Here is a 23,924-nt window from a genome sequence, read left to right on the forward strand (position 1 = left end):
CGATACTTGAAGCCATAGTACATTATGGTCTAAGATATGCATGATATAGTGAAATGATGTTGCATAAATTTGTTGGTCTTGACTAGGAAAGGTATGCAATTCATAGCAAGAGACTTGAAGTTGTTGCTTCATTTTGGGTTCAAGAGCGATATCTTGGGTCAATGGGAAGAAAGAATTTGAGGCAATGAGTTTAATAGAGATATTGTACATGACAACCAACACTAGAAGTTGTGAAACCATATGGCTCCATAAGTTGAAAGCAACACTAACAAGTAAGATATTGGAGCTTATTATGGTCTATTGTGACAATCATAATTGTATCAAACTCTTTGAGAATCCAATATTCCATGACCCTCCAAGCACAATAACATCAAGCGTCACTTCCTCTAAGAAAGTATTTAGAAGGAACTAACGGTTCTAGAGAATGTTCAAACAGATCAGCAAGTTACAGATATCTTAACTAACCCCCAAGCAAAGGGGAAGTTCAAGATGTTGAAGGAGAGACTAGGTTTGGTGGAGAAAACATGCAAATATAGAAAATATAAGAATTATATATCAGATATTGGTGAATGTGAAGAATACAATTGTTTATTATTTATTCTACAAAAATATTTAGGGACACATCGCTATGTAAATATGTGACAATATATACTATTATTATTCACTTATATTTTTATTATTTCTGTTAATGGATCTATTACAAAAAGTTCAAAGCCCAAGGGGTTAGCTTAACTAGCTGTTGCCAATGTTGTTGGGCATCTAACTAGTTCCATGGCAACACATGCCCATCTTGAATCGCCTTAGGTGAGGCACATTAATCCACATCAACGAGTTTACCAGGGATGCCATCCACAAAGGTGGAGAAACATCCTTTCAATTTCCTCACAAGATTTTCTGCAGGAAAAAAATATGTTACAAAAGGTTATACAAGTATTGAATCATCCTAAAAACTCTCAAGAGACGGCTTTGATGTAGTTGAGGATATGTTCCACTCCCCAAGCCTATCAATTTGTACTACTACCACATGTACATTTATGACTGCAATATTATAAAATGATTCATGGTTTGGATCCATTTATGTGTTGTTTGAATGTGCCTCCAAAGTCTTAAATCTGCAGTTTCTAAAGCAATAAAATCACTTAAAACATCAAAGCAAAGTCAAAAAAAAATTACAATACCTGTTCCAACAAACTCAAACATTAATGTCGGAAATTCAGGTAGGTCCTTTCCATTTGCATTGTTGAGAGCACGTACTTGAACTTCATCTAAAAGTTCCACTCTTGAAACCTGAATCAAGGTTAAAATAAAAGAAATTCAACGTTACCTAGTTATCATATAAATCATTAAGTTGCATAGTTACCATAAAGATCATAAAATTAGCTCATAATAATAAATATTATCAATGTTAGTCAACTTATTACCAAAGGAAATGTCTATTCATGTGACCTTGTTTCCAAGTTGTATTTAAATGTGGTCACATAAGCAATGCAATCATCTATCATCCAATTTTATATCACTATTTTTAATCCTCATTTTGGATATATGGGTGTGTTCCTCATTTTATAATGGCTCCTAGCAATGACCATTAGATCTGTTACAATGCCATAAGGATCAAATACCAAATATTTAATTAAGAAATAATTAAGTTGCAATGCTTCAAAAGATGCATCACTTAAAACGAAGAAACAAATACAAGTTTTCAAGACACCAGGGTTTCACAAACAATTGCATTTGTAAATTACAATATTAATAACAGTATATTATTAGATGATAAATTGGCACCTCTACTTAAGTGGAGAGAGTGCTATTGTGTCTAAGCATAAAATATCTTCATAGATTGTTTTACCTTAGAGGCATAATGGTGTCTCAATCACAAGGAGGAAGGCCCTCTTATTCAACCTTAGTACAATATAGTTGTCAAGTCCCACGGACCTTCAACAATTGCAGGATCATGGAGTGAAGACTGATTATTGGTTGTTTGGTCTTGCTGAGGCCCTTGCATAGATTCCTTTGGCTTTGACTTTTGTCTGCCCAAGTGCTATCATGAGATATCTTGGCATCCTATTTGGGTCGGGACCTTCTTTGGTTCCCATATGGGATTTGAGCAATTGTAGAGTAAACTCCTTTTTTGATGGTAAAATGACCTCCCATTCGTTGCCAAGTTGATTGTGGTGGGAAGGATCCTCCAAGCTTCTCATATATCTTATGTGTCTTGCTAGCTTCCTCGTAGGAATCAATTACATCAGTTGGAGCAGCTCCTCTAGTCATACTTTAAGGCCAAGTACAATGCACCTCGAGGTCTCCTTATGGTTCCTTTGGATGTTGTATTGTGCCCAAGGATGAAGAATGGCTTGGGGTTGTTACAACAAACACTAGCAGCCACAAAAGTGTAGAGTCCCAAGCACCCAGGTGGTAGCTTTGTGTGGATCAAGAAGGCTGCTCACCTTCACCTCAGCAACTCTTCCTCACTTTAGGCAAGCTCTTCTCTATTATAAAGGGGGTGTTGCACTTCATATTGTATGAGGTTTCACATTTTGACTTTCATCACATTGAAAGAGTTTAGTATTGGTACCTTTCGAGATTTTGGATGGACATGGGGTAATACACCATTAGGGAGCCTTTTTCTCTTCATCGTGGTGGATTATTTTATGCATAACCTTGGTGGAGGAGCTTCATTTCTCTATCATGGTTGATGTTCATTTGATGGTTTTGATGCTACTTTCATAACTTTGCTTGACGGGCCACTCTCTTGACATATGGATGCATGCTACTTCATATGTCATTTTTCCTAGTGAATCCTAGTGATGGTGATGTTATATAAATGATGTCACTAAAAGGGGGCATTCGACATGGTCCTCTGTTGTTGAATGTACGGTGGGAACCATCACCCCTCATATTGACATGAGTGGCAAACATGATCTTGTGCATATTGACGGATCATTCTAGCCTTCCAAAGTGTTGGAATGTTGGTGAAGTTGCTTCAAGAGTATATCTTTTTCTTCACAAGTCTCCATCATGGTGGTCAAATCTTGGTCACTTTCACTTAGTGTTGCAAGGTTAATCTCTAGCATTGTGATGCACTTACCTAGTTCCATTTATATTTATGTCAATTCCATAATTTTCCGAAGGCAAGTTGTTTATTGCAAGCATAGTATGACTTTATAGGTAAAATCCACTTCTTACATACATTTTCACCACTTCTCACCATTTTACCTAGATGATATGTGTATCACTATCACATCACATTTAACCTTTTTTCTAGGTAACATCCTAAATTACTCCTATGAAAAATTCTAAACTGAAATTCTATTGCAGCAACTCATGTACTTCACCTACTTATTCTTCACAATAAGTCATTTACGAAAATCCCTTCAGCAAATATTAAAATAAATGCTACTGCAGTTATCACATAATTACACAAAGAAAAATACATGCACAAGAACCAATCACATCAACATAGTTGTTTTTGGATAATTGTCCCCGGAAAAACCCAATGCGGGAAAGTCGGTGCAGCAGATGAGGGTTTTATTAATCTTCAGCAACAGTCTCTTTAACACGGAATGATTTTACAAAGAAACTGAAAGAAAACACCTGAGACTTTCCCTTCGAGACTTTCTGACACTTTGGAGACCCTTCTCCCACTCCTGCGTCACTCTGCATGGCTCAGCATGGCTCTGAGTGGCTTTGTGTCCCTCTGCGTCAGCTTGCGAGAGGGCTACGTCTCTCCTCTGGACTGTGTCTCTCTCTACACTGTCTCTCACTGTCCCTGCATCGCCTCCTCCTCAGTCACTAACTGCTGTTGATGCCCTCCTCTTCCTCCACCCTGCAACTCTCCCTCTGAAATCAATCTCCTTCTCTTGAGAATCGATTTTTTTTAGATACTGAGTATCTATCGGTGTGTCTCCAAATTATCCTCAAGTCTTCTCTTATACTTTTCCTGTTGATGAATCAACAGTTGAGATTAAGTCTCTAATCAACGACTAAGATAAAAACAGACTTGATCGTCGTCTCATAGAAGCTTCTCACCCTTATCTTTATTAATACCCATTAATATTTTTATTTTCCTAAGTTTAGACTTAGGAACCCATTAAAAATATTAATTATTTTAATAACTCCTCATCTGGGTGGAATTTCCCAAAACGATTTATGGGTCTTGGAGATCTCATGTGCCTTAGCCTCTCCTTCAAATTTCAAAGCTAGAGCACATCCGATGCTACCAAAAATCAACACTCCCTCTTAGCGAGGAATGTGCTCTAACAATGCTTCACCATATAACCATCACACTGATCTTCCGCATCAGTACCTGTGTTGATGCTTGGCCTGCTACTTCACATCCCCTGCATTGTTGCTTCCTGTACGGCTGCCCATGACACTACCACTGGCACTGCTATATCTGTAGTGTAGCGCCCTCTCAACATGCTACATCATGCTGCCCATAGCACTGCCACTGCTAACTGTTGCACTGCAACTCCTGACACCTATCCATTTCTGCTACTGAAATGGATTCTTCACCATCCCCATCTTCTCCCTGAAATAAACAAACTTTGTTCTTCCTAGAGCCTGGGTGAGGATGTCTGCCACCTATTCTCCTATAGGAGTGTACCTCAATTGTACTGCCCCTCGTTGGACACAGTCTCTGACAAAGTGGCACCTGATATCAATGTGCTTCGACGGATCATGAAATACTAAATTCTCAGAGAGCCTGATGCAACTTTGATTATCACACAAAATCCTGGTCGCATCCATCCTTCTCCTGAATATATTCACAAGCAATTTCCTAAGCCATATGGCTTCGCACGAAGCTGTGCTAGCTGCCATATATTTTGCTTCAGCTAAGCTCAGAGCCACGGATTTATGTTTCCTACTACACTAGGAGGTCATTCCTGATCCAATGTTGAAACAATACCTAGTTGTACTTTTCCGATCTACTGAACTTCCAGCCCAATCTGTGTCAGTGAACCCACTTAGCCTGATGTCATTGCCTTGGGTCTACAATAGTCCATGCTCGATTGTTCCTTGTATATACCTGAGAACATGTTTTGCTGCTACCTAGTACGCCCTCTTGGGTTCCACCATGAACTAACTTAGGGTGTTGACAGAGTAACAAATGTCTGGCCTGGTATTGACCAGATACATCAGGGACCCTATAAGCTACCTGTACAAGGTGGGATCAACGTCTTTCTCTTTTGATGCATCAATCTTCTTCTAGTTGGTGATCATTGGAGCAGCCATAGGTGTACAGTCCTATATCCTGAATCTCTTCAAGATCTCTATAGCATATCTCCCTTGTCCAAGGAAGATCTCACCCTCAATGTCACATGGTTCGGGTTCGGGTTCGACAATGATTAGGTTCGATTTGAGTTCGAATGTTTTGATGAGGTTCGTCATTAGATTCGCCTATATATATTAATTTAAAATGAATTATACGATAAAATAGTAAGAAATCAACATCGGTAAACATCAAAAATGCTATCACAGACATGGAAACTGCAAGGATAAATTACAAGCTTGAGTTGCGACACAAAGTTATCAGTTTTGATCTATGGACTTGGTCAATGGCTATGAGGTTCGATGAGGTTCGCCGAACCTCAAATTTTTTTAAGGTTTGCCAAAATTCGAACCTCAAGGTTGAAGTTCGATGAACCTTGTGACATAGCTCACCCTTTTGCTGCCAAACTTCCAACCCCAAGAAATAATGCATCTATCCCAAATCCTTCATGTCGAATTTTGTGGCTAGGTTCTTCTTGCAGTCTTTGATGACCCTGGATGATCCTATCAGGAAAATATCATTCACATATAACACTAGGACTAGAGGTTCATTCTCTACGACAAGGTAGTAGAGATTAGGGTCTGCGTCACTCTTGATGAACCCCATCTTCCGCAGGTAGCCATCAATTAGACCGTACCATGCTCTAGGTGCCTGTTTTGAGCCCATACAAGGCTTTCCTTAATCTTCATACATGAGATTTCTTCTCATGTGTCTCAAAACCCTCTTGATGTTCAATGTATACTTCCTCTTCAATTACCCCATTCAAGAATGTCATATTGACATCCATTTGGTGAACCTTCCACCCCATCTGTGCTGCAAAAGATATCACGGTTCTAATAGAAGTATACCTGGCTACTAGGGCGAAGGTTTCTTCGTAGTCTATCCCTTCCTTCTGAGCATACCCCTTAGCCACAAACCTGGCTTTATATTTCTCCACACTACCATCTGCAGCATATTTGACCTTGTAGATCCATCTCGAACCTACCACTGACCTGTCTTAAGGCCTAGGTACCACTTCCCAGACATCATTGACCATTATAGAACTGTATTCCTCCATCATAGCATCTACCCATACTTGATGCTGAACGGCCTCCTAAAAACTAGAATGTTCCCCAACCTGAGCTACTAGGGCCTGGTATCTGTCTGGATGCCTTCGCTCCCGTTTATTATTCCTGGGTGCACCAATGAAGTCCTCTACATCCCGTAGAATCTGTCGAAGTTCCCGGCTCGTTCTTCCACTGGTAGTGGCCACATCTATCAGCTCTTCCTCTTCCTGAGATTCCTCCTGTTCTGAAGCTTTGTCTTTAGGAGAATTTTTGGTACTAGTTTCTGTTGGTCGAAGTGGTTGGACCAACAAATCATCTTTTGACTGCTCCTCGGAAGGCATTTCTCGGGATTTCCTGAAAGCTCTGTCCTCCATGAACTTTACATCCTGCCGAACTAGTACTTTCCTACTCCCTGGAAGATAAATTCTATACACCTTAGCATTCTCACTATATCCCACTAGATATCCTTTCTCAGCAGTTTGATCTAATTTCTCTCTTTTCTTCGAGTACACGACAAAAGGCTAAACTCCCAAATATCATGAAATGACTGACTTCAGGTGTCTTCCCGGTGAAGACCCTTTCCGGAGTAATTTTTCCCAATGCCCTGTGTGGAGTCCTGTTTTGGACAAAAATTGTCGTGTTGCATGCCTCTGCCCACAGGAATTTGGGCATATCCTAATCATACAGCATTTCCCTAGTTGCTTCCACAATAGTCCTGTTTTTCCTTTCTGCTACCCCGTTCTGCTTTGGATTGTAGGGAGTTGTCCACTCTCTTCTGATGCCTTCCTTAGCGCAAAAATTGGTGAAGTCCTTGTCAACATACTCTCCACCATTGTCTGAGCACAACACTTTTATCTTCTTTCTTGTCAGATTCTCCAGTAAAGCCTTGAACTCCTTGAATCGACCAAAAACCTCATCCTTGGTTTTCAGAAAGTAGATCCAAGTCTTCCTGGAATGGTCATCGATGAAGGTGATGAAGTATTCGACACCACTAAGAGCTTTTGTGGACATCAGTCTGCAATTGTCTGAGTGTATCAACCCTAGCACACCCCTAGCTCTAATGTTACTTCTAGAAAACGCTGCTTTGGCATACTTGCATGGAGCGCATCCTCTGCATACATCATCTCGTTCGGTACTTAGTTCTGGAACTCCTGATACTATTTTCCTAAGAATTCTCAGAGCCCCACGGTGTAAGTGTCCCATCCTCCTGTGTCATAGTTCATTCAAATCTTTGTCTCCATTGTGGCCTATCAGTGCCATTGGTGATTCTAGCTGTAATTTGTACAACCTGTTACTTTTGAATCTTGATTCCAGTCTAAGCCTTCCTTTTCCAACTCAGGTGTTTGACATATACTTTCTCCTTAATGAAGAAAACGCCATAGCCATTGTTTTGAAGTTGAGATACCGAGAGTAAATTCATCCTCAATCTTGGCACATGCAGCACATTGGTTGCTCGAAGCCGCTCTCCTACTTCGATTTGAAAGACTACAGTTCCTCTTACTACTGGGGTACACTTTGCCTTATTTCCCATGGTGATATGAAAATTCATTCTTTCTTCCTAATAATCTGAAAAACATTCTCAAATTCCTGTCATATGCCAGGAAGCTCCATTGTCTATATACCAAACCTTAGAGGAGGCAGAGCTTGCTAGGCAAGTGACTTATTCTTCCAATCTGGAAGCTAACATAGAATAATCGTGATCCATGTCCCTTGTGCATTCTTCTAGAAATCTGCGTGAGTCCCTTTGAGTTGATGCCTCTACATCATGCTCTTGACCCATGGTCGATTATTCTCTCCTATTGCCAGATCTCTGCTCTGATACCATGTGAAAATTTCTAAACTGAAATTCTATTGAAGCAACTCATTGATTTCACCTACTTATTCTTCACAATAAGTTATTTACGAAAATCCCTTCAACAAATATTAAAATAAATTCTACTACAGTTATCACATAATTACACAGAGAAAAATACATGCACCAAAACCAATCACATCAAGACAGTTGTTTTTGGACAATTGTCCCCGGAAAAACCCAATGCGGGAAAATCGGTGCAGCAGATGAGGGTTTTATTAATCTTCAACAACAGCTGCTTTTACAAGGAATGATTTTACATAGAAACTGAAAGAAAACACTTAAGACTTTCCCTTTGAGACTTTCTGACACTTTGGAGACCCTTCTCCCACTCCTGCGTCACTCAGCGTGGCTCTGAGTGGCTCTGCATCCCTCTGCGTCAGCCTGCGTGAGCGCTACGTCTCCCCTCTGGACTGCGTCTCTCTCCGCACTGTCTCTCACTGTCCCTGCGTCACCTCCTCCTCAGTCATTGACTACTGTTGATGCCCTCATCTTCCTCCACCCTGCAACTCTCCCTCTGAAATCGATCTCGTTCTCTTGAGAATTGATTTTCCTTGAGATAATGAGTACCTGCTAGTGTATCTCCAAATGATCCTCAAGTCTTCTCTTATACTTTTCTTGTTGATGAATCAGCGACCGAGATTAAGTCTCTAATCAACGACTAAGATTAAAACAAACATGATCCAACATAGAAGCTTCCCACCCTTATCTTTATTAATACCCATTAATATTTTTATTTTCCTAAGTTTAGACTTAGGAACCCATTAAAAATATTAATTATTTTAATAACTCCTCATCCGAGTGGAATTTCTAAAAATGATTACTGGGTCTTGGAGATCTCATGTGCCTTAGCCTCTCCTCCAAATTTCAAGGCTAGAGCACATTTCATTGCACTTCATCTCCTATAACGCACATGGTACCTTTTGTCAATAATTCCCTAAGTTTTCAACCATATTATGTAGTATACCAAAAATCAACAACTCCTACATTTCATTGCACTCCGTCTCCTAAAAGGCACATGGTACCTTTTGTCAATAATTCCCTAAGTTTTCAACCATATTATGTAGTATACCTAGAGGGGATAGTATGGGGTACAGAGAGAGGTACCCAAGGGAATAATGTAATAATGGGATGGGCCATAGTAATAAATAAAGTGGTTAACCCATATCATATAAGGAACCACAAGTAGTTAGCAATAATGTAATAAGCCCATTGTATTAGATAGATGGTATTGAGGGAACCATGGTAATGACCCATGGTATTGTGTGTATGAGGCCTATATAGAGGCTAGAGACTCCCCATTGAGAGATGTCAAGGAATATTGTATGGACAAGCATATGGCTTGTGGAGTGTTCTCCTTCCTTAAGAAGTGAATGTATGGTGTTGCCCTACCTTAAGGGTTTGATCAATAAAGAAGCATTTCTATCTATATTCAGATCTTATTTTTTTTGTGATTATTTACAGTTATTGGGTATATTGGTATCATTTTCATATATTTGCAGGTCAGATCTATTACAAGTGGTATCATAGCACTTTCTTGGGCAAAGCGAAATTTTTTTTTTTTTTGCAGGAACTTTTTGGGGCGGTGAGTTTGTAGATCAGATCTGTACGTTCTGGTGCAAAATTTGCAGAATCTAATTACAGATCTGGGTTGTTTGTGAAAAATACCCAATTTCAAACAAAAAAAAATCGGCCGAATCGAAGTCCGAATGAGGGAGATGTCGCTGATTTAAAAATCTGTTGTGTTGCAAATATTTTTCAGGGCGGCGAGTTTGCAGAGCAGATCTATACGTTCTAGGGCAACATTTGCAGAATCTAATTGCAGATCTAGGTTCTTTGCGAAAAATTACCCAATTTCAAAAAAAAATCGATCGAATCGGAGTCTGGATGAGGGAGATAGCGTTGATTTAAAATCAGCTCCTTTTTCAGAAATTTTTGTTACGGCGGGACAGCTGCAACACAAATCTGAAATTCCAGTGCCTAGATCAGGATTTCTATCACATGGGAAGCTGCGGAATGGTCTTTCCATTTCCGAAAACAAATCATAATAGGGATTCTTAGCAATATTGACTGAATTGTGGCCATTTTAATTTTTCGCCAAGTGATTTTTTTCAAAACCCTCTCCATGGCTTCTAGCAATATGTTTTCAGGAAAAAATGATGGGCCGACTATTGAAAAATTTATACAATATCAGAAGTGTGATAGGTCATTCTTTTGGAAAGACTCCATAGGGTATTATTTGAAAGATGAGGCTACTATATGGTGGAAATCACCTGACAGCGAATTTCTAAAGTTATGTAGTGCTGATGAAATTGAAAAACTATTGTTGGACAAATGGTCTCATATTGGAAAGAAGACAACCAAAAAACCTAGCAAAGATCTTATTTTTACAGGAAAAGATAATGGTCCTACTATTGAAGAATTCATAAAAGATCTTAAGAAAAACCATCCGAAATCTTAGACAAGTTTCCTATGGCTTACTTTGAAAGAAGAGGCTGCCATATGGTGGCACTCACTTGGCACCCAGGTGTTCAAATTTTCAAATGAAGAATTTGAAAAAGTCCTTTTGGACAAATGGTCTCATACTAGAAAACAGGGGAATGACACATGTAAGGGGTTATTTTCTAATGGTATCTCCTTATTACAGGTTCATGGATATATTCAGAAGGAGAAGATCATTGTGTCTATAAATCCTAGTTGCAAGCAAAATTTTATAAATGTTAATTTGGCAAAATGATTGCAAATTCTAGCTATACAAATGGAGCACGGGTTAATAATGAGGAGGTGCAAGTTTATAAAGATTTGAAGATTTCTATGGACAAGTATGTATTGCATTCTGATTTTTATGCTTCAGATATGGCTAATGTGGATGTTGTTTTGGGATACCCTTGGATGGAATCTGTGGGTACTATCAATATTAATGTGCAGAAGAAATTCCTGAAGCTCTGGTATAAAAAGAAGAAAATTACATTACAGGATATTTCCATCAATAAACAGGTAGAGTCCAAGGAGGCTGAAGCAGAAAATGTTCCAGGGACTGACACATCAGATGATGAGCCCTTGATGGTCAACAACCAAACACAAACATCAAACCAGGTATGAGAAAAACAGGTAGAGTCCAAGGAGGCTGAAGCAGAAAATGTTACAGGTACAGATACATCAGATGAGGAATCCGTGGTTGAAGTAATATTGGAAGATAAGCAACAACAACAAACGCCACAACATGTACCAGATACCAATCAGGCTCCATTAGGTGGTGAATTAAAAAAAGATACACCGTTGGTTAAAACTTCAGCATATCACCACCCACATCACCCCGCAAGAAAACAACCAACACAATGGCAACAAATTAGCCACAAGGACAACAATCCCCGCATGACAGATAGAGAGGGGCGACAATCCACCTACTACACATCAACACAGAAGAGCCGCCAGGGTCAACTCCCACCTCAAGCGAGTGAGACACCAGCTAGATTGAGGGTTCACCTTTCTCTTGGATGGCTAGATGCACATGCATGGTACCAGTGGACTACTCTTTTGAGTAGGTCTTATTATTTGTGTTCTTGTTATGTTTCGGGGACGAAACATGTTTAAGGGGGGTGGAATGTAGCATACCTAGGGGGATAGTATGGGGTACAGAGGGAGGTACCCAAGGGAATAATGTAATAATGGGATGGGCCATAGTAATAAATAAGGTGGTTAACTCGTATCATGTAAGGAACCACAAGTAGTTAGCAATAATGTAATAAGCCCATTGTATTAGATAGATGGTATTGAGGGAACCATGGTAATGACCCATGGTATTGTATGTATGAGGCCTATAGAGAGGCTAGAGACTCCCATTGAGAGATGTCAAGGAATATTGTATGGACAAGCATATGGCTTGTGGAGTGTTCTCCTTCTTTAAGGAGTGAACGTATGGTGTTGCCCTACCTTAAGGGTTTGATCAATAAAGAAGCATTTCTATCTATATTCAAATCTTTTTATTTTTGGTGATTATTTACAGTTATTGGGTATATTGGTATCATTTTCATATATTTGCAGGTCAGATCTATTACATATTAACCCTTAAAATCCCATATTTCCACTTTTTGCAGTGTGAACACACTAAACTAGTTTAAGACATTCTCATTACAACTTAAAATCCTAAGCCTTGTGTTGAGTTCCTAATATTGGCCTATTAGTACTTTATTGTTCTAATCCTTCATTGAGGCCTTTTTCCTAAAGTTTTACTTGATAATTAGTCACTAGGTGTTGAGAAATTAAGGGCAATCTTAATTATTCAATTTATCTTAACTATGATAGCTGCTTGAGATATTACTTCTTTAGATTCTGCTTCTTCTGTATTATTATCTTCAAACAGTTACCAAAATAAGAAGATCAAGATACACACGTACACAAGATATTGGCACCAAGCCAGGGAAAAACCCTTTGAACTCTTTCTTATAGAATCTTTATTGAGAAGTTACATGACACAATATAGCCTTCAACATTAAGATGACAAACCTGCCGAAATGTACCCAATCACTAAATCTTCTTCTGCAACTTCGCACTGTATAGCAAGTCTGCACCAAGGTGATGACAGTCAACAAAATGATGTCGAGAACAACTCCCCTTAGCTTCTTTGCACCTTTTCTTTCCAAGTATATTAGTCACACAAGAGATAGCTCCTTGAAGTGAGCTTGATCCACTATATTAAATGCCGAAACAGTGATTGTCCAAGAATAGCAAGATCATGACAGTCTCCTTCAGATTTTGGGTCCACGTGCGAGAAGAATTTAGGGCTCTTCTAGCCCTTTCACTGCTTCCATCTCTTGGATAATGGATCCTCTCTTCAGATTGTAGCTTGATCGAACTTGTAACCTAATCAATGAACAATATGCATGGATGCCCTAGCTCGGATCTGACCTCCGCATGTGTGAACAAACTTGAAGATATTCTCGGATGAGGGAACAGACTTCCTCACTCTCTGCAGCTGCCACTTCTTCGTCTCTTTCTCTTCATCCTTGATGCGAGAATGAGAATGAGTGAGTTATGTGTCAAGGTGAGATCATAGTGACCTATTTATAGGCTTGTATCCCCTTCTCCAAGCCAACGTGATTCCTTCTCTTAGGCCAACATTCCAAGCGGATACCATTTCTTTTGATTTCGGTGGGCATGAATTCGGCGGGTACATTTCGGTGGTTTTCATTTGATGATCTGGAAGGACTCTTTTACAATTATTGACTTTACAAGTGTAACAGCTCATGGTTGTCTTTTAAACTTCAAAATAAACATTTGAGCATGAAACCCATTCTCAAATAATAATAAAAAAAATACAAAAATTACATTGTTACATCATTTGACATAATGAAGACCGAACATAGTTACACTATTTTCAACACTCCCTCTTAACTAGGGAGGTATTCATACATACATGGTACATGGACATTCTCAATACAAGAGTTCTCATAAGCAAAGAGTCAAATTAGTTATCCATCTGTTATAGCATCGTTTCAACCAACATTGTTTCTATTTAGCAAGGCCTTGACTAACAGCTCTATCTCTCACTTAGATCAGAGCACACAATGTTGGAGAGACCAATGACTGATAGACACGCATCATCATTGTCTCTCTTAGGGTCATACCCACCCGGGGGTTCTCCGAGTATGCCCTACTAGGACTATTCTCATCTTGGGTTCCCAGCTAATGTTGCACGAAGCGGGGACGCGGAAGCGTCATTTTCCAAAAATCTAGGAAGCGAAGCGTCTCAGAAGCATCTATAGATATATATATATATATATATATATATATATATATATTTGTATTTATATTCAAAACAAACATCCCAAATACCAAATTAGTTGTAGAAGACATGAAAATATGCATATTTTTACATAAATCAAGATAGATATGGCATCCATTGTACATCAATGATTAATTATTCCAGCATCAACCATCTACAATCTAGATTCCTCTTCTCTTGTCTAGCCCTTTCCTCTACTTCAATTCTATAGGGATTTTAGTCAACATTGCCTAATTTTGATCAAACAGCTCAATCCAAACCTTATAATATGGTAGAGAAAGCTTAACATGCCTGATAAATGATTTTGACTTGATTGAAGGGTACATAATTGCTAAGGCCATGACAAAGGAGTTCAACGATCAATAACACCAACATTGGGGTACATATAGGGCTTGTTGCTCTTGATTAAATGCCAATCACATGCCCTCATACATGATATAATCCAAGGAAATGCCACAATCCCATTGATCCTGAAAACTGTTAAGCCTGCTGAATTTTAAATAGGATATGAAATTCTATTTTCTCCATATGAAGTCTGATGAGGTTGGAACCACTCTCAAACATCCTGAGTCATTTCATGGTAATGTTAAAAATTTAAGTAAAAGGATGGAAATGAAAGATAAAGGAGAATGCCACTTTTACTTTAAGAATTTAACATTACCATTAGGGAGAATCTAGGAAGCATCTAGGGAGTATGAAGGGGCACCTTGGGAGTATTCGGAAAGTGTAGTTCCTCATAGAATAGCTCGAAATTTCCAAAAAACAAAAAAAGCCCCGTGGAATCCTCTACCTTCTCTCGCATCCACGGTGGATACACGTCCGAACCTCCACATATCCACACGCGATCCTTTCCGGATCTGCGGATCGGGTAGTAGGAGCCGCGGATCCAATTTTGCAAGAATAAAAAAAAAAGGAGTAACCGCGGATCCGATTTTCTGATCCGCGGTTCTGCCAAAGGATCGGTGGTGGATCCATACGAGACACGGATCTGCCTTTGGATCCTTGTGGGGGGACGGTTTCTGCAACATTGTTCCCAGCCCTCAAGAATATCGGTCCTCTTGCCCACTCTTGTCTTGGATGCCCTACCACATCCTCAAAGAGTGTCGGATGCCAGATGACTACACAATCCTCCATTCTTTCTTCCAAACTGAAGACAAGAATGTCATGTCTAACTCTCCCTCTTAACTAGGGACGAGTTCCAAGTTTCTCTTCACTCAGAAACTTGCTCGAGTTCCTTTACTCATAGAAACTTCCCAGAGCTCCCCCTTACCCAGGGACTCTATCATAAGTGCTTTATAGGGTCTTCTAGGTGACTGATGATTCAAGTCTTCGATATCATCAATTTCTTCATATGTAGGGTCATCCATCCATCACTTTCCTTTGTCATGTTATTCCTTCTTTCCCGGAAAGTATCCTCCTTGGCTTCATATCTGGGGCTTCCTTCATAAGCTCATCTGTCTTCACTCTTCTTCAACAGTGATTGCTCTGGATCACAAGGTACATAGTTGTGACATCCTTCACAACTCTCCTTTCCTTGATCCTGCACACAAACCCAGACTTTTCCCAGATTCAGACACCAAAAACAAATCACAAGTTACCTTTTGGTGATGGCCTTTTTCCAATGACATCTCCTTGTAGGTATCAACATCCTGTATACATGTTGACACATCTCCCAATGATATCTGTTGACTCCCATCAGGGTCTTTACATCGTTCCGGGAGATTTCCTGGTGAAGTCTTCCTGATCCTCTGGATGTTGATTGCCTTCATCATGGTTGCATGATTCACGGTCTCTTCCATCCTCACACCTTCCATCCCAGAGCTATCAATCAGAGTTCTTCAATCGTAGTCAACCATCTCATACTTCATATGAGGATATTATGTTGATTTCATCTAATGTGACTTATGTCCTTCAGCATCCTTTCAGAGGAGGAGATCTTTTCCCTTTTGATCATGCTTGATTCATATTACCTGCAACCATATGACATGACATTACAATATTAAACAAATACAAGCATTCATACCTCATTATTCCTTCAGGCTTCTTTCAGCAGCTTTCTTGATTGAATGGATCTTCAATCCCTTGATCTGCTTCATCATGTCATCAGTCCTTCATCTCAAGATTTTCATAAGTTGGAATTCCTAATGAAGCTCTTGTTGCCTACACAGACTAGGGGATCCTCCGCTGAGGTTTCTATCAGAGACTCTTAAGGATCTAGTCTATCCCTATCTGGAAAATGTTCCCTTTGTCTTGGATGACTTCTTCCTTTCCTTTAATATTCAATGAGATTCCCAAGAGCTATGTTCTTCATGATTCCAATACGAGCTCTTGTTTCCATGATGCCATGATGCATCTTCTTACCATGATCATATCTGCAAGGACTTCTGATAGGATCCTATCGAAAGGGATACCATCTCATTCATACTGGAGATTTATTACTCCCTCTTTCCTTAAGATTCCTCTATCCTTCAGATGATATGAATTCTTCTTCATAACCTTCCCATAGCATTGAGTCTTAGCTATACTAAATTGTCTTGTTTGAGTACCAAACCTTTATAACAATGAGGTCTTTATGATAGCTACACCTAGATAGGGATTAGGACCTTACCTTCATCATAGCCAGGATCATGCTCAGGACCTTGTCTTCATAACAGAATAAGATCATGACTGCTTGTTTTACTGTAACATTCTCATTGAGAACTTTACTGTTCTTTTACTGAGATAATCTCTGTGCTTTTAACGAAACCATAGCTATAACACTGAGATCTCAAGATCTTCTCATAATCAATACTAGACCGAGATCATGATACAGACTTATTCTGCCACTCCAAGACCAAGATCTTCTCATAATCAATACTAGACCGAGATCATGATACAGACTTATTCTGCCACTCCAAGACCAAGATCATCAATCCCTTTCTCAGAGACTGCTGAGATCATCATCATTATTGATACTACACTGAGGTCCCTGTGATTGCATCGCTGATATCATCACTGCCTGTATCATCGATGTTATCACTACTAAACTGCTGCACATTCATCCAAATCAGCACTGCTTCTTCGCATAACATTTTCTGCCTCAAAATTTCAGAGATCTATACAGAGATTTTCATCAAGAATCTGACCAAGATCATGATTACCATCGACCATACTATATATAACAAGACAGAGTATCATTATAAAAACTCCACATATGCTTACTGCATTTATATGTCGAGACTAGGTGAGTCACTTTGTGAGATCTTTATATCACGCGAATATACCTGAGACCTTAGTCATTATATGTATTGCGTCTATCTGGAATCATCATAACTGTGACTGCGAGTATGCCGAGCTGTGATTGTGACTGTAGGATCATTGTGATCTTTCTTAAACCGAGACAGTGAGACTATGCAAAGGCAGTGAGGGATCCGAAGATCTTTCCATCACATATATATATAGTGACTGTTAGGAAATAGATCCATCGAGATGTGATACTATTCTTTATTGCATTGAGATCCTTACTATCCCATATATGCCGAGACTGTAATGGCTCTTCATTATGCAGAGACTGTATCCTCCGAGACTGATCATCTCTGCGACTTATCACTATGCCAAGACTGTTCTATTTACTGCTTCTTCAAATTATGCCCAGACTGCAGTATTCACAGTTATTATCAAAATTCCTTCCAACATGATTATGCTGAGAATACATGTAAGCCGAAACAATATTTATGACTGAGATAGTATATACAAATATATGTCGAGATTGATCCATCATGGGTGACTGCGTATGAAATAAGTGCCGAGATAATGGGTTGTTGTGAGATCACCGAGATACATATATATCTTGTGGCTGCTAGGAGACCAAATACTCTTCACTGTAATACCGAGACTATACTTGTGTTTACCCATGCAAAGATGACTGTGATAACACACCATCCATAGACCTGAACCATTGCCTTTCTGTAATGCGGATTTCTGTTCCTAAACCCATCCGAAATTTCAGAGAGAAAATGCGAAATGTTTGAAATCCTTTCTGCCTGCACCTTAAGCCCATCCAATGACGCAGGCAGATCATTGTTCGCCCAGATTGTAGTAGTTACTGTCTTCACTGAAATTACTTTCAACAGACTCATGTCACGAATATATATATGTCGAGTTCATGACTGTGCTCTGGAATAAACCATGCCTCTCCATCTTTCTTTATGAGATCCGAGACCTGGTCTGTCTGCCCTTATACCAATCTGAGATGCAGACAGACCCTTGAACCCTTTTCAATGTGGATCTGCTCCATACCAGATCTCAGAGATATGCGAGAACTGTCCCTTCTTATGTGAGATCTCTCCCTTCTAGATTGCATATACCTGCACCCAATACTCACACGAAATTTCAGACAGAAAATGTGAAGTTCTGATCTTCTTCATGCCCTTTGCAGGAACCTCCATCTGATACCATGTTGAGAAATTAAGGGCAATCTTAATTATTCAATTTCTCTTAACTATGGTAGCTGCTTGAGATATTACTTCTTTAGATTCTGCTTCTTTTGTATTATTATCTTCAAATAGTTACCAAAACAAGAAGATCAAGATACACACATACACAAGATATTGGCACCAAACCACGGAAAAAACCTCTCCTAACCTTGAGAGGAAAAACCCTTTGAACTCTTTCTTATAGAATCTATATTGAGAAGTTTCATGACACAATATAGCCTTCAACATTAAGATGACAAACCTGCCGAAATGTACCCAATCACTGAATCTTCTTCTGCAACTTCGCAGAGTATAGCAAGTCTGCACCAAGGTGATGACAGTCAACAAAATGATGTCGAGAACAGCTCCCCTTAGCTTCTTTGCTCCTTTTCTTTCCAAGTATATTAGTCACACAAGAGATAGCTCCTTGACATGAGCTTGATCCACTGTATTAAATGCCGAAACAGTGACTGTCCAAGAATAGCAAGATCATGACAGTCTCCTTCAGATTCTGGGTCCACATGCGAGAAGAATTTAGGGCTCTTCTAGCCCTTTCACTGCTTCAATCTCTTGGATAATGGATCCTCTCTTCAGATTGTAGCTTGATCGAACTTGTAACCCAATCAATGAACAATATGCATGGATGCCCTAGCTTGGATCTGACCTCCGCACGTGTGAACAGACTTGAAGATATTCTCAGATGAGGGAACAGACTTCCTCACTGCCTGCGGCTGCCACTTTTTCATCTCTTTCTCTTCGTCCTTGATGCGAGAATGAGAGTGAGTGAGTTATGTGTCAAGGTGAGATCATAGTGACCTATTTATAGGCTTGTATCCCCTTCTCCAAGCCGACGTGATTCCTTCTCTTAGGCTGACATTCCAAGCGGATACCATTTCTTTTGATTTTGGTGGGCATGAATTCGGCGGGTACATTTCGGTGGTTTTCATTTGATGATCTGGAAGGACTCTTTGACAATGATTGACTTTACGAGTGTAACAACTCACAGTTGTCTTTTAAACTTCAAAATAAACATTTGAGCATGAAACGCATGCTCAAATAATAATAATAAAAATACAAGAATTACATTGTTACATCATTTGACATAATGAAGACCGAACCTACTTACACTATTTTCAACACTAGGCACTATAGCTTAAAGTCCATGTGGTATACATGAGTCTAGGCACTTCCCCTTTGGCACATACGTTGAGGAAAAACCTATGTTGAAAGAAACACCCCCAAAACCAATATACTAGTACTTGAAATAGCTAGAAATGACAAAACTCGTACAAAATGGCCTGAAAACATCATTGGCTTTACCAAATGATATTTCATGATTTGGAAAGCAATGCAGTAAGCCGACAATGTTTCCAAACTGTTTCAATGCAAATATGAATCATTTCAGCATATTTTTTTTGTTTTGTGGGCCCATTCATGTGCCCAAGAAGGGTGTGGGACTCTGGCAAAAAGAAAATTAATTCACTAAAAAAGATAATCAGTTCACATACCTAATTAACTCATCTTCACATTTATTTGAAAAGAATAAAATTTACAATTATCTAAAAGCCCTAACAGCCTCTCCTTTTCTATAAGAAAGCAATTCATCCACTCAATCCTCACACTTTCTTCAGTGAGAAGATCTTTCTACAGCAGCAGCAAGCATTTTACTTGTGTTTTAGACCATTGAGAGAAAACATTGGTGCATTTCCAGCAAGAGGACAACTGTGGGAAGAAAAAAGTAAGATGTGGGCATCAGATTTATTTGATGAGTAGATTTATTTACTATTTTCGCTGCATTCATGGCTTCTCATAATCATTTCTAATGCCCCTAGAGATCCTCAAACAAACAAGCAGCTAGAATACTATCCTCTTTGCAAGCATGTTACCAAGCTCAAGTAAATGGGTGATGGGGGTTCATGTGAATGGAGGTGCAATTTATGTAAATGTGAGAGGACCCACAAGGGGTATTACACAATAGCCAACACTCACATTTTGCATGAAGAGATAAGGGGCATTGAAATTTGTGCACATACCAGAAATCTGGAGGTGAGGGTTACATTTCAAAAAAGAGAAAAATGATACTCAATTTGAAGGATCAAAGATGGAAAATTGGTATGGGCAGCACTAGAAATTTTCACTTGGGTGCTAGCAATGAGACAAGATTTGTCCATGATGCAAGGAAGAGGAGGGCCATACAAGTAGAAGAAGAAATATCCAAACTTAAAATTGCAACTAAAGATAATAGATTGTTGAAAATGCTCAACAAACAAGGGAGAGAGTAAACTCAAACAAGAGGGGAAAAACCATCATTGCTGTGGTATCACTTTTAACATGGTTGGATATTGCTATTGGCAGTTTTTGGTGAGAGCCATTGACATAGACCCTCAACATTTCAAGGGGCCTGTTGCCTCAAAATCTAGTAGGTCTTATAGAGGGGTACCTTTACATGGCAAGCACTAGACCAAGTGACAACAATGAGGTGTGGCCCGCTGTCACCACAGCCACCACTCCCTACTCTTTATGGACTTTCACCAATGGGAGGCTTCTCAATATATAGGTCACCTATGTAAGATATGCTAGGTTCAGGGAATAAGGTTACATATGGCTTATAGAGGATGACTCTTCTTAGGGACAAGGCTTAATCAATCTAAGAGAGGCAATTTGCATCCTCTAATAAGACCAAGGAAAGGCACAATTGACCTAGGGATTCAGGGAAAGCAAGCTTAAAGGGATATCCTAGGATCAATAAGCCAAGAAAAGCTTTCCAATAATGAATATTAGCAAGCCTATGGTATAAGAAACCTTCAAAAGACCCTCAATTTGAAGCTTAGAAAAATTAGGGTTTACTAGGACAAACTCACCTAAGGAGAGAAAATTAGGGCCGAAAATGGAGAAATTAGATCCCCGTGTATTTTAGAAATGACAGATGTCAGAAAATACAGAATTCTTTTGACACAAGGAAAATAGTGTGATAAATATACATTTGATAAAGTTAAATTTACTTTATTCTTTCTCGATGCTCTTTCCACAAGGTACATCTTAGCGCATAAGTACATGATAGGAATATTTGAAATAAATAATAGCAGCATTCATAGATGAATTTAGATCCTAGAATACGTTTTAATTCAAACAACACTTACGGGTATAAACACTAATGGGATGATAAAACAACTGACTGGTTTTCACTTTAGTGTAATTGAACATACAAGAAAGCAAGTCAGCAATTTGGAAATCTTGAATCTTTTCCACAAAAGCTAAAATTGTAACCTCTATTTGTCATATTTCTTTATTTCTCCTAAACTTATGGTAATCTACGATAGTTTATGACAAAAAAAATTACTATACATAATAACAACTATGAGTTCCTGCTAAATAAAATACGAAAATATAATCCTCAGACAAACTATAAGCATAAAACCAACAGAAGTACCAAGATATGTAAGGGATTTAATTTTGTAATACTGTACAAAAATATAGTATGTTTTATTGTGTCAAGCATTCTTAAATGGTGTTACCTATTAAGACTATATTCTGAAATAGTTCATCACCCCAAATATGTTAAAATACAGGTCGCATATGGATACACATCATTATAGACATGAAAGTGACTCACAACTAGCTCATTGAACAATAAACAGACATGGAGAAATTCTCTTCCATTGCCATTTTATTTGATACATGGTGTCCACATTACCTGAATACCTGAATGCATGGTAGCAATAGCCACATCAGCTGCATCTTTTATAGTAGGAAAATTGCACATTGCAACCTGAAAAGAAGGATTGGCCTTTTCAGTTTAATTATATTGTCCTCTTTTCAGATAATCAATGAAAGAGGGCATCAAGTGGCATGATAATCTTAGCAAGCACAATTCTGCGACCAGAAAAATTGTTTTAGTAGCAATACAAATTGAAAGTGCTAGTTTATAGCAAGATTTCGGATCATTTACAGCAATACTTATTTTGCCTATTATTAACATGTAAATGTCTATAAAAAATTGAAAACTTGATATCCGAATATCCCCACTAGCTCCTTGCCCGAATTCCACAATTATGTGAATAGGTACAGAAATGGTTGTGACAGTGTACAAGTCCATTTAGAAAGTGATTGACCCCTTATATTTACAATATTGGTAATGAAACTTCTCAAAATAACCCAGAACTAAGATCCCATCCACAGCACTTGACATGCACCAATGTTGTAAAGTTTTGTCACCTAAAAGAGGTTCTTCATTACAGATTCTGATACCGTGAAAGACCACTAAGGGAAATCTTATCTTGTTCTTTTAAGACAACAAACTAATAAAGGAAGTGTACCACAGTTGATTCTGGAATCTTCTGTAGACGCAATGTTACTTGTGTTATTACACCTAGCGTCCCTTCACTTCCAATGAGTAGCCGTGTTAAATCATATCTGACAGCAACAAATAAAAGAAATATCAGAAAGGACCAAAAAAGAACAAAGTAAACAAAACTAACAAAGATATAGTGCATGATATAACTATTTTAAGAGTGCACTAGAGAAACAAGGTAAAACGGAAATTTCAAGGAAATCTGAGTAGCTCATGCTTTCTCACCAAGTCACAAAATCACGTGACATGTCCTTCCAGGACTGTGTGTCGTGTGTCTCCATGCCCAACAAGTTAACGTGTTGGAGACATGCCATACAAGCATCAGACATGCATGGGACAAACGTGTCCGACACTCAGACCCTGCATGTCATGACTCCCACACCAAAAAATGTTCAAAAGTTTTCAAAAAAGAATGCATAAAGATGTGTCTAGACAAGTCAAAAACCTTCTCAATGTGTGTTTATGCATTTCTATTTTATAAATGTTCAAAATAATAGATCTTTGTGTTTATATATTATTTATTTAATCTCAATATATATATATATATATATATATATATATATATTGAGTTAAGCTTGGTTGGTTGGGCAGAATAGTTGTTATCCTTCCCATCCATGTTCAAGTCTCATAAGTTGACATGTTGACGCTCTGGAATACAGTAACTTTGTTGCGCTCTTAAGTGAGTCTATACCGAGAGCTGGCCTAGTACCAGCAACCTCTCTTTTGCCTTCGGGCTGAGAGGGAGGCTGACTTTCTTCCCCGGGAAGTACCCAATCACCAAAAAATTACCATATGTATGTATGTATGTATGTATTACTTTTATATATACGTTCATTTCTAAGTCACCTGACATGGGGATTCGAGATTCGTAGGATTCAGGATTCGTGGTGTCGGATTTGGACACGTTGACCCCCCGGAACAGGAAACGTAGGATTCGTTATATATTATTTTATTAAAAATATATATATATATATATTTAAAATATATATATATATTAAAAATTAGATATTTCTTACACAAATTTTAATTAATGATACAAGTTTATTGATTTCAAATATAGATCTTCATCTATAGCTATTAGCATGCATAGTACGTACAAAATTCAAATACATGTCAATCTATTATCTATTTCTTATGCTTGGCCCTCTTGCCACCACGAGAAATGTC

At 38.7% G+C, this 23,924-nt stretch overlaps 1 protein-coding gene across 1 annotated transcript in view; it reads right to left on the bottom strand.

Annotated features, from left to right (window-relative positions):
* The window catches only part of LOC149230682 (D-lactate dehydrogenase [cytochrome], mitochondrial-like), a 223,632-nt gene that overhangs the window by 12,160 nt on the left and 187,548 nt on the right, over window positions 1–23,924 (bottom strand). The window contains exons 10-12 of the mRNA XM_089381384.1: window positions 22,723–22,819; window positions 22,101–22,175; window positions 1,179–1,287 (exon numbers count right to left, since the gene is read on the bottom strand). Coding sequence (XP_089237510.1) covers window positions 1,179–1,287; window positions 22,101–22,175; window positions 22,723–22,819 — 281 coding nt within the window. The remainder of the gene's footprint in view (window positions 1–1,178; window positions 1,288–22,100; window positions 22,176–22,722; window positions 22,820–23,924) is intronic.

Source organism: Pinus tabuliformis, chromosome J (assembly GCF_031772625.1).
Source record: "Pinus tabuliformis cultivar Carrire ecotype Pingquan chromosome J, CPIR1, whole genome shotgun sequence".
NCBI classification, from domain to species: Eukaryota; Viridiplantae; Streptophyta; class Pinopsida; order Pinales; family Pinaceae; genus Pinus; species Pinus tabuliformis.